The sequence below is a fragment of the Tamandua tetradactyla genome, chromosome 2 (assembly GCF_023851605.1).
Source record: "Tamandua tetradactyla isolate mTamTet1 chromosome 2, mTamTet1.pri, whole genome shotgun sequence".
Lineage (NCBI taxonomy): Eukaryota > Metazoa > Chordata > Mammalia > Pilosa > Myrmecophagidae > Tamandua > Tamandua tetradactyla.
Window position 1 is genome coordinate 92,795,440 of NC_135328.1, and position 12,667 is coordinate 92,808,106.

At 36.0% G+C, this 12,667-nt stretch overlaps 1 protein-coding gene across 1 annotated transcript in view; it reads left to right on the forward strand.

Annotated features, from left to right (window-relative positions):
• Nucleotides 1-1,013: 1,013 nt before the first annotated feature.
• Nucleotides 1,014-12,667, forward strand: part of INSL6 (insulin like 6) — a 32,163-nt gene continuing 20,509 nt past the window's right edge. Inside the window, exon 1 of the mRNA XM_077148264.1 lies at nucleotides 1,014-1,365. Coding sequence (XP_077004379.1) covers nucleotides 1,092-1,365 — 274 coding nt within the window. The 5' untranslated portion in view covers nucleotides 1,014-1,091. The remainder of the gene's footprint in view (nucleotides 1,366-12,667) is intronic.

A 12,667-nucleotide genomic window follows, 5' to 3' on the forward strand; every position in this document is an offset into this window, starting at 1 on the left:
GGACAAACCAACAGTCTCACCTGCTATTCAAGATTCCATGTACTTATCGTGTTGAACTAAACTGACTATACAAGTTAAATTAGGAAACGTACTACCCAAAATACAAATTTTGCACCAAACAAACATCACTCCCTTTGGTCTCCCACAGAAGTTAAAGTTTTAAAATATGGACCATATCATCCTTTAACCTGTATTCTGATTTACCTTAGTCATACATGCTGCTGTTCTTTTTTAAATTTTTCTAGCTGCTATTCTTAGAAAACAAATCCTTTAGGGGGTCCCTGGCAAACTAGTCATAATTCGGCAATAGGCAATGCTCTGTATTCTATAACTCCAGGAACCAGAATTTCGTCCCAAGAGCTTTAGGACAGCATACCTTCCTCTTCGTTCTGGGGACTGAGGCTAGATTCCTACCTGCAGATCTGGCAGGAATTTTTAAAAGAAACTTTGGATCTGACTTTGAAATGCACGTACGCATACTCTATCTAGCACGTAGCTACCCCAACGTTGATTCTATATATTGTTGTAAACTACTTGACAGGCGCCAGGGACACAGGGGAAGCAAGAACAGACACAGGCCCTGCCTTCACGAATCTTGGCGGTTTGGGGGAAGATGCAATACACAGCACAGAAATAAATGTAAACTGACCTACCGTCATAAATATCATGAAAGAGGTTGAGAGGAAGCTTCTCAGAAAGCGAAGCCTCGTTAACCACCAGGCAAAAAGGGTGGGAAATGCATGCCACCTAGTGGGGGCACTATTTTTTCATAGCTACATTAACAATTAGAACAGGTCACACGTTTCATTTTATGTGTCTCCCTACTCGTGGAAGGCAAGAAAAGTTAGTCACACTTGTAGGGGACACTTGTAGCTGCCATCTGAAAAACCAGAGTCCACTACTCTCAATCGTCTGAGACTCAACCAAGTCAACCGCCCAGCCCCGCCGTCGTGGCCGGCGCTGTTCTCGCGATACCCGCACGCGTTCAGAAGTCGGCGGGGAGCGGGCGCACGTGGCTCTGTCCTGCGCAGACGCAAGACGGCGCGGGGTGAACGTTAGTGGGTGCCGCGGCCTTCGCCCGAGGCCTAGCGATGCCACGGTTACTCTGCGTTTGTCTTCTGTGGCTCCTGCTTGGATTATCTCTTGAACAGGGCGACGTCAGAAAGTCTAAGAAGCTATGTGGAAGGCACCTGCTGAAAGAAATAGTAAAACTCTGTGGCCATGATGACTGGAGCCGGTTCGGGGAAGAACCCAGTTTCACACAGCTGAGTTCCCAGCCTACAGAGAAGGTTGAAACTTTGCTCCCGGACGAATTTGAAAACTCTCCAATTCCTTCTTCGGTCGAGGGGACAGGCTCAAACCTAGGTAAACTCTAACCAAAGGAATGTTTGTCTATGTACGTTTCTTATTCTTGAATTTGCTCTTCCAGCTTTGTGCCTACTACACAGGTTAAGAACAACAACAGACAAGCCATTGTATTGCCCAGAGATTCCTTCTCTAGTTTCCCCTTATGGAGTGCCCTTGTTAACTGGCATTTTTCTTTTTTTTTTTTTGTCCTTCAAAACTCAGCTTTCATTCTATTTTCTCTCTGAAGCATCATTTACTCTTTCAGAGCTAATCACTCCTTCCTTTCTTTCACAGTACCTAACCTATAGGGACTGGCCTCAGGACCCCCTATGTAATTTGCCATGCCCAATGCAAATAAAAAATGCAAAGGCCTGTTCAGAAAAGCGTGAAAGAGCTAAAATACAAAGCTTTTTCCTTTCTTGTACGTATTGTGTAGGACCAGTAGGTCCGTTCTCCCATTAGAGTTCACGTAAAAAGTTGACCGAATTACACTGCACTTACAAGTTCAAAATTAAAATCATTGTGGATTTCAAGACAGCGACAACAGAGCATTAACCAAGTATAGGGTCATTCTAAGCCCCGAGACTTTGCGGCTGCGCTAGGACTCACTCCCTTAAAGTCAGCCCCACATGTACCGTAGTATAGAGATTGTCTCATGCTTGCTTTTATCCAAAATGCCTAGCACATACTAGGTGCTTAATATATATTGAATTTATACTTAAAGCTTTTAAGCTGACTTGTTTCAGATCCGTCAGTGGCTTCCAACTGAGTTTTTAAGTTTTGAGACTAACACATTTTAGTCCCAATATGTTTTGCCATTTTAGAGGAAAATATATTTCCTCTAAATATATTTATATATTTATATATTCTCTCTCTCTATATATAAATATATATAGAGAGAATATACACTGGTATCCTAGTGTCATTGAGGTAACTGCCTTTCAAAGTAATTCAATTGATTTGATTTGGATAAATCTTTTAAAAGTCAGGATTCCTGAAATTAAGGAAAGGAATGGACTGCTATGGCCCAGAGAAGCCCTACTGTAGGTGACTGCAGCAAACTAAAGTAGTGCCTGGTACATTGTAGGCACACATTAACTCTTTTTATAATAAATGAATGCAATATGCAAAGTTATTGTAGCTAAAGGAATGAAAAATTTTAAAGTCAGAAACAAAAGAAGCCATCAGACTGAATTCTGATTATGGTCTGCCATCAAACATACCCATGTATAAACTCATTTTGTCCTCTTACAATTGAAAAATCATCTCTTTTCCAGTTTTTCCACTTGTACTTTAGTTCAGTGCTTCTCAAACTTTAATATGCATGTGAACCACCTGGGGAATCCTGTTAATTTAAAAATTCAGTAGAAATGGGATGGGGCCTGCGATTTTGCATTTTTTCCTTTTAATTTTACTGTGGATATATATATATATATATATATATCATAGAATTTTCCCTTTTACCCTCCTTTTTTTTTTTTTGGTGTACACTTAGAGTGACATTAACTACATTTGCAGTGTTTGCAACCACTGCCACCATATGTTTACCAAAATTTTGTTTTCCTGAGCAGAAACTATGTATCCATTAAGCAATAATTCCAAGACATCTCTCCCTCTGCCCCTAGCAGCCTCTAAACTACTTTCCATCTCTATGAATTTGCTTCTTCTAGATATTTCATATGAATGGGATCACACGATATTTGTCCTTTTATGTCTGGCTTATTTCATTTAGCATAATGTTTTCAAGTTTTATGCATCTTGTAGCAAGTACCAGAACTTCATTCCTTTTTAGGACTGAATATGTCCTAAAAAGGACATATTCCTTGTATGTATAACCACATTTTGTCTGTTCATCTGTTGATGACACTTGGGTTGTTTCCACCTTTTGCCTGTTATGAATAGTGCTGCCATGCACATGGGCATAAAAGTATCTGAGTCCCTGTTTTAACTTCTTTGGGGTACATCACTAGAAGTGGAATTGCTGGGTCATATGGCAATTCTATGTTTAACTTTTTGAGGAGCCACCAAACAGTTTTCCACAGTGGCCACACCATTTTACAGTTAGACCAGCAAAGCACCAGGGCTCCAATTTCTCTGCATCCTCACCAACTCTTGTTATTCTTGTTGCTTTTTTTTTTTTTTTTAAATAATAGCCATCATGGTGTAAAGTGGTATCTCATTATAGATTTGATTTGCATTTCCCTAATGACTAATGATATTGAGCATCTTTTCATGTGCTTGTTGGCCATTTTGTATGTCCTTTTTTTTTGGAAAAATGTCTATTCAAATCCTTTGCCCATTTTTAAATCAGGCTATTTGTCTTTTAATTGTTAAGCTGTAGGATTTACTTACATATTCTGAATATTAAACTCCTGTCAGATGTATGATTTGTAACTCTTTTCTCCCATTTTATAGGTTGTCTTTTCACTTTCATGATAATGCTTTTGATGCCAAAAATTTTAAAATTCTGATGAAGTCCAATTTATCTTTTTCTTTCTTTTGTTGTTTGTGCCCTTGGTGTCATATCTAGAAATTCATAGCCGAATTCAAGGTCATGAAAAATCCCCTATGTTTTCTGATTTTGGTTCTTATATGTAGTTTTATTAATCTTTTCAGAGAACTACCGTTTGAGTTACGTTTGTATATGATGTGAGATAGAGGTCTAACTTTGTTTTTTGTATGTAGATATCCCATTTTTTCAACTGTTTGTTGATTAGAATATTCTTTCCCCATTGAGTAGACTTGGCACACTTGTCAAAAATCAATTTGCAGTAGATGTCTTGGTTTATTTTGTAAATTCTCAAATCTGTTCCATTGACTACTGTACCCTTATAGTAAGTTTTGAAACCAGAAGCCTGAATTCTTCAATTTTGTTCTTTTTCAAAATTATTTTGGATATTCAGAGCCCCTTGCAGTTCTGTATGAATTATAGGATTGGCATTTACATTTCTATAACAAAGGCTGCTGGAATTTTGATCAGGATTGCATTAAATCTGTAGATCGCTTTGGGTAGTGTTGATACCTTAATGTATTACGTCTTTCAGTCCATGAAGATGAGATGGCTTTCCATTTATGCAGGTATTCTTTAAAATATTTCAGTGTTTTATGGTTTTTTCAACTCTTCTGTTACATTAATTTCTCGATATTTTATTTTTTTAGTTTATATTGTAGGTGGAATTTTTTTCTTAATTTCCCTTTCAGATTGTGCATAGCTGCTATATAGCAACACACTTGATTCTTATGTGTTGATCTCATACTCCACAATTGAGTGGAATATTAGTTTTCCTGCAGAGTCTTTGGGATTTTCTATATAAGGGATCATGTCCTCTGTGAATAGAGAGTTTTATTTCTTCCTTTCCAATTTGGATGCCTTTTATTTATTTTTCTTGCCTGAGTGTCGGCAAGAAAAATAAATATTTTGACTACAATATTTAATACAGTGTTAAATTGCAGTGGTAAACAAGGCAGCTTTGTTATATTCCTAATGTTAAGGGGAGAGCTTTCATTCTTTCACCATTGAGTATGATGTTAGCTGTAGGTTTTTAATAAATGCCCTTTATGTTGAGGAAGTTCTCGTCTATCTCAAGTTCTCTGAGTATTTTTTTTAATCATAAAAGGATGTTGGATTTTGTCAATTAACTTTGCTACGTTAATTGAGATGATCTATTTTTTTTCTTTGTATTGATGTATTACCTTGATTGGTTTCATTATGTTGAACTACCTTTGCATTCCTGGGATAAATCCTATTTGGGAATAGTGTATAAGCCTTTTAATGTGCTGTTGGATTTGGTTTGTAGTATTTTATTGAGGATTTTTGCATCTGTGTTTATAAGGGATATTGGTTTGTAGTTTTCATGTGATATCTTTATATGGCTTTGTTATCAAGATAATACTGGCCTCATAGAATAAGTTAGGTGTGCTACCTTCCCTTCTGTTTTTTGAAAGTGTTTGAGAAGAGTTGGTGTTGATACTTTAAATGTTTGGTAGAATTCACCAGTGAAGCCATCCAGTCCTGGAACCTTCTTTGTTGAAAGGTTCTTTATTAGTAATTCAGTCTCTGCTTGTTAAAGGTATTGTGATTTTCTTTTTCTTTGTGACTCAATTTAGGTAATTTGTATGTTCCTCAGAATTTACCTGTTTCATCTAGGATGTCTAATTTTGTTGGCATATAGTTGTTCATAGTATTCTTATAACCCATTTATTTCTATAAAGTCAGTAGTAATGTCCTTACTTGTATTTCTGATTTTAGTTATTTGTATGTTTTCTCTTTTTTTGTCTTTGTCAGTCCAGCTAAAGGTTTTCAGTTTTATTAATCTTTTCAAAGAACTACTGTTTGGGTTCACTGATGTTCTCTATTATTTTCCTATTCTCCTTTTCATTGACCTATGCTTGAATATTTATTATGTACTTCCTTGTACTAGCTTTTGGTCTAGTTTGCTCTTCTTTTTTTAGTTCCTCAAAGTGTGAAGTTGGGTTATGGACTTGCAATCTTTTTTAATGTAGGTGCTTGCAGCTTTAAGTGCCCCTCTGAACAGTGCCTTTGCTGCATCCCATACATTTTGGTACATTATGTTTTGTTTCCCGTTCATATCTAAATATTTTTAAATTTTCCTTGTGATTTCTACTCTGACCCATTGGTTAAGATTTCATTGTTTAATTTTCACGTATTGTGAGTTTCCCTGTTTGCCTTCTATTTATTAATTTCTAATTTCATTCCATTCTGGTTGGAATAGGTACCTTATATGATTTCATTCTTTTTAATTTATTGAGACTCTTTGTTGACTTAACATATGTTCTATCCTTGAGAATGATCCATGTCCACTTCAGAAGAATATATGTTCTGCTGTTGTTGGGTGGAATGTCCTGTATGCCTGTTAAAGTCTACTTGGTTTATAGTGTTGTTCAGTTGTATGTTACCTTATTGATTTTCTGACCAAATATTCTATCCATTACTGAAAGTGGTGTATTGAAGTCCCGAATGCTTATTGTGAACTGCCTATTTCTTCCTCCAGTTCTTTATGTTTGTTATATATATTTTGGGGCTCCATGTTAAGTGCATTTGTGTTTATAATTGTTATTTTTCTAATTGAATTTACTCTTTTATAAGTATATATACCTTTCTTTGTCTCTTGTATCATCTTTTACTAAATCTCTTTTTTTTTCCTGATATTAGAATAGTCGTTCTCTTTTGGTTACTATTTCATGGAATTTTTTTTTCTTCCTTTCACTTTCAAGTTACTTTTGTATTTGGAGATAACGTAAGTCTCTTATAGACAGCATGTAGTTGGATCATGCTGTTTTATCCATTCTGCCTTTTGATTGGAGAGCTTAATCCACTTGCATTTAAAATAATTACTGATATGGCAGGATTTCTGCCATTTTTCTGTTTGTTTGTAAAATATTTCTTAAACTTTTTTATCTTCACTTCCTATATTACTATCTTCTTTTGTGTTTCATTGATATTTCATAGTGAGCTATTTTGAATCCTTTCTCATTTCCTTTTGCATATATATTTTAGTTATTTTCTTTGTGGTTCTTGGGGATTACATTTAATATCCTAAATTTATAGTGGTCTAGTTTGAATTAATACCAGTTTAACTGCAATAGCATAAAACACTGTTCTTCCTATACCACTCTGCCCTCCTCTATATTGTTTTTGTCACAAATTGCATCCCTATGCATTGTATGCCTAATAAAATGAATAATTGTTAATGAATTTGCATCTTAGATCATGAAAGAAATAAAAAGTGGAGTTTTAAGTGAAAAAATACAGTAATATTGGCTTTAATTTTTTGTAATTATCTCTGGTAGTTATTGTTACCAGATTATTTTCTCATATGACTTTGAATTACTATCTAGTATTCATTCATTTCAACCTGAGAAACTCCCTTTAGTATTTTTTTGTAGGTCCAATAGTGGTGAATTCCCTCAGTTTTTGTTTATCCTGGAATGTTAACCTGCCCCTCATTATTCAGGGCCAGTTTTTATAGGATATGGAGTTAATGGTTGACATTTCCTTTTCTTTCAGCACTTTAAATATGTCATATATTGTCTTCTGATCTCAGTGGTTTCTGATAAGAAATTGGCTATTAATATTATTGAGGATTCTTTATATGTGACAAGTAGCTTGTCTTTTCTTATTTTCAAAGTTCTCTCTTTGTCTTTTGAAAAGTGGGATTATAGTGTTCTTTGGTTAGGATTTATCTCGTTTGGAGTTCTTCAAGCTTGTTGGATGTGTATATTTATGTCTTTTATCACATTTGGGAAGTTTTCAGCAATTATTTCTTCAAATATTCTTTCTGCCTCTTCTCTGTCTTTGCCTTCTGGGATTCCTGTAATGTGTATGTTGGTCTGCTAGATGTTGTCCTAGCTTCTTGATTTTTTGTTCTGTCTGCTGAAAATCTGCTATCAACCCCTCTATTGAATTTTTCATTTCAGCTATTGTACTTTTCAGCTCCAGCATTTCTGTTTGGTTCCTTTTTATTTCTGTTTCTTTATTAATATTCTTATTTTGTTCATAAATTGTTTTCCTGATTTCCTTTAGTCTTTTGTTCATATTTTCCTTTGTCTCTTTGAGCATATTTAAGACAGTTTTTAAAAAGTCTTTGACTCATAATTCCAGTGCCTGGGTTTCCTCATGTATCATTTTTGTTGCTTTATTTTGTTTCTTTGAATGGGCTATGCTTTTCTGTTTCTTTGTAAGCCTTGTGATTTTTTTGTTGAAATCTGAGCATTTGTATATTATAATGTTATAACTATGAAAATAATATTCTCTCCTTCTGTTTTTTTTTAAATGCTGTGTGGTGGGGTCACATTTCATTATTTTTCTATGTGAGTATCCCATTATTGCAGCACCATTTTTTAAAGTTTTTTGTTTGTTTGCTTTTGTTTGGTTTGTGTGTGTGTTTGTTTTGGGGGAAGTACATGGACTGGGAATCAAACCTGGATCTCCTGCATGGCAGGCAAGAATTCTACCACTGAACTACCCTTATACCACCCACCTTCTGTTTTGATAGAAACAGTTTGCTTATTTTCTTTGATTCTTGAAGGCTGGAGTGTAGTTAGTGATCTTTCCAAACATTTTTGCAAAGGTTGTATTCTTGATCAACTGTGGTAACTGAAGTCTCTCTCCCTTTAACTTATATTTAGTTAATGTTTTGACAGAGATTTCCTTGAAAGCCAGAATACAGGAAAACAAAAACCAGCTAAACAAACCAACCAATCTTGGCAGGTAAGCTCTTTTCTGGGACTTGCCTTCAACACTTGGCTAGACTTGCTCTGAGCTTAGAGGTCAGCCCAAGGTGAGATTAGGGTCTTCTCTAGTCTTTTCTGAGGCTGCGTCATTCCCTAGGCTTTATAACATGGATTTCTAAATACCCCTATATAAATTTTGCTTCTGAATGACTTGATTTTTCCAAGGAGACTCTCCCCATCTTTTCTTACTGGGCCCTAGATTCTTTTATTTTTTTTAATTTATTTTTTGTTATCAAACCAAGACAACATATAACATGAACATTCTTTTTTTTTTTTAACATATATTCATTATCATTATCATTTCTTAGAACATTTGCATCAATTCAGAAAAAGAAATAAAAAGACAACAGAAAAAAATTCATACATACCATACCCCTTACCCCTCCCTTTCATTGATCACCAGCATTTCAGTCTGCTAAGTTTATTTTAACATTTGTTCCCCCTACTATTTATTTTTGTTCTGTGTGTTTTACTCATCTGTTGATAAGGTAGATGAAAGGAGCATTAGACACAAGATTTTCACAATCACACAGTCACATTGTGAACGCTATATCATTATACAATCATTTTCAAGAAACATGGCTACTGGAACACAGCTCTACATTTTAAAGCAGTTCCCTCCAGCCTCTCTGTTACACCTTAACTGAAAAGGTGGTGTCTGTTTCATACATAAGAATAACCTCCAGGATAACCTCTCGATTCTGTTTGGAATCTCTCAGCCATTAAGACTTTATTTTGTCTCATTTCTCTCTTACCCCTTTCAGTTGAGAAGGTTTTCTCAATCCGTTGATGCTGACTCCCAGCTCATTCTAGGATTTCTGTCCCATGTTGCCAGGAAGGTCCACATCCCTGGGAGTCATGTCCCAAGTAGAGAGGGGGAGGGCAGTGAGTTTGCTCATCGTGTTGGCTGAGAGAGAGATGGGCACTAGATTCTTAATTGTATATCTCAGCTGAAATCTTCCCACTCTGGGAAGCTGCAGTGTTTTCAAGCAATGCCTCCCTTATCTCTGCCCTGAATGATTTCCAAGATAGGCAAAACAGAGATAGGTGCCTTGGGTCATTCCTTCAGGTTAGAACATGCATACACACCAGTTTGCACATAAGTGTGTTCTGGTCCCTCTGGAACCAGGAATCAGGGTCCCCACAGGGAAGGTGGGCTTCTAATGTGCTACTGGGCTGGGGAGGGGGTGGCCTAAGGACTAACAGAAGTGCCACAGAGCTTTCCTACTGTTTTAAAGTTGCCTTTTTCTTGATTCAGCATTCTCTTGGTTGCTGTAAACTTTTTATCTACTTATATAAATAATTTTTTATTATATAAAAATATGTGATAAATATTTTTTATTAATTAAAAAAATTAACAAACAAAAACATTAACATATGATCATTCTGTTGTACATATATAAACAGTAACTCACAATATCATCACATAATTGCGTATTCATCATTTCTTAGAACATTTGCATCAATTCAGAAAAAGAAATAAAAAGACAACAGAAAAAGCAATAAAACGAAAAAAGAAAAAAAAAGATTACACATACTATACCCTTTACCCCTCGCTTTCATTTACCACCAGCATTTCAAACTAAATTTATTTTAACATTTTTCCCCCTATTATTTATTTTTATTCCATATGTTCTACTTGTCTGTTGACAAGGTAGATAAAAGGAGCATTAGACACAAGGTTTTCACAGTCACACAGTCACATTGTGAAAGCTATATCATTATTCAGTCATTATCAAGAAACATGGCTACTGGAACACAGCTCTATCATTATTCAGTCATTATCAAGAAACATGGCTACTGGAACACAGCTCTACATTTTCAAGCAGTTCCCTCCAGCCTCTCCATTACATCCTGAATAACAAGGTGATATCTACTTAATGCTTAAGAATAACCTCCAGGATATCTACTTAATGCATAAGAATAACCTCCAGGATAACCTCGCGACTCTGTTTGGAATCTCTCGGCCATTGACACTTAATCTCATTTCACTCTTCCCCCTTTTGGTCGAGAAGATTTTCTCAATCCCTTGATGTTGAGTCTCAGCTCATTCTAGGATTTCTGTCCCATGTTGCCAGGAAGGTCCACACCCCTGGGAGTCATGTCCCACGTAGACAGGGGGAGGGGAGTGAGATTGCTTGCTGTGTTGGCTGGAGAGAGAGGCCACATCTGAGCAATGAAAGAGGCTCTGTTGGGGGTGCTCTTAGGCCTAAATTTTAAGCTGTCTGAACCTATCCTTTGAGGGTTAAGTTTCATATGAACAAACCCCAAGACTGGGAGCTCAGCCTATAGCTTTGGTTGTCCACACTGCTTGTGAGAATATCAAGAATTCAACTTGGGGAAGTTGAATTTCCCCCTATTCTCACCATTCCCCGAAGGGGACTTTGCAAATACTTTTCCACTCACTGATCGAATCACTCTGGGATTCATGGAGGCATCACTCTGGACAAACCAACAAAATCTCATGTCATACCCAATTCTAAGTACTTATGGTGTTCAATCAAGCTATTACATAAGTTATATTAGGAAATGCACTAGTCAAAATCTACATTTTTCACCAAATAAACATTTTTTACTTTAGTCTCACACATAAGGTGAAATTTTAAAATATTAATTACCATCTATTTTTAGCACCCTGCAGTAATGACATTCTTTTGTTCTTCCTCATGCAAAAACATTTATAAATTTGTACATTTAGTCACTATCATTATGCACTCTAGGCATTCCTAGATTACACCATCTCAATCTTTATCATCTATCTTCCTTTGTGATTTCATTTATGCCCCCAGCCCTCTTCCCTCTATCATTCTCACATGCAGCTTCATTCAGTGTTTTAACATAGTTGTATTACAGTTAGGTGGGATTGTGCTGTCCATTTCTGAGTTTTTATATTCAGTCCTGTTGTACAATCTGTATCCCTTTAGCTCCAATTACCCAATATCTTACCCTATTTCTATCTCCTGATGGTCTCTGTTACCAACAAAATATTCCAAGTTTATTCACTAATGTTAGTTCATATGAGTGAGACCATACAGTATTTGTCCTTTTGTTTTTGGCTAATCTCACTCAGCATAATGTCCTCAAGGTCCATCCATATTGTTACATACTTAATAACTTTATTCTGTCTTACAGCTGCATAATAGTCCTTCGTATGTATATGCCACAGTTTGTTTAGCCACCCGTATGTTGACGGACATTTTGGTTGTTTCCACCTCTTGGTAATTGTAAATAATGCTGCTATAAACATTGGTGTGCAAATATCTGTTTGTGTCCTTGCCCTCATGTCCTTTGAGTAGAGACAGCACATAGATAGGTCCTGTTTTTGAATCCATTCTGCCAGTCTATGTCTTTTGATTAGGGAGTTTAATCCATTAACATTTAGTGTTATTTCTTCACAGGTAGTACTTTCTTCTACCATTTTGACTTGGATTTTATATATCATATCTAATTTAACTTCTTTTTACTTTTACTCATAGTCTTCCTTTCTGCACTCTTCTCCACACCTCTCTCTTCTGTATTTTCATATCTGTCTTTAGTGCTCCCTTTAGTATTTCTTGCAGAGCTGGTCTCTTGGTCACAAATTCTCTCAGTGATTTTTTGTCTGAAAATGTTTTAATTTCTCCCTCATTTTTGAAGGAGAATTTTGCTGGATATAGAATTCTTGGTTGGCAATTTTTCTCTTTTAGTAATTTAAATATATCATCCCACCGTCTTCTCACCTCCATGGTTTTTGCTGAGAAATCTATGCATAGTCTTATTGGGCTTCCCTTGTATGTGATGGATTGCTTTTCTCTTGCTGCTTCCAAGATTCTCCCTTTCTCTTTGACCTCTGACATATTGATTAGTAAATGTCTTGTTGTACGTCTGTTTGGATTTGTTTTCTTTGGGGTACACTGCACTTCTTGGATTTGTAATTTTAAGTCTTTCATAAGAGTTGGGAAATTTTCAGTGATAATTTCCTCCATTAGTTTTTCTCCTCCTTTTCCCTTCTCTTCTCCTCCTGGGACACCCGCAACATGTATATTCATGTGCTTCATATTGTCATTCAATTCCCTGAGTCCCTGCT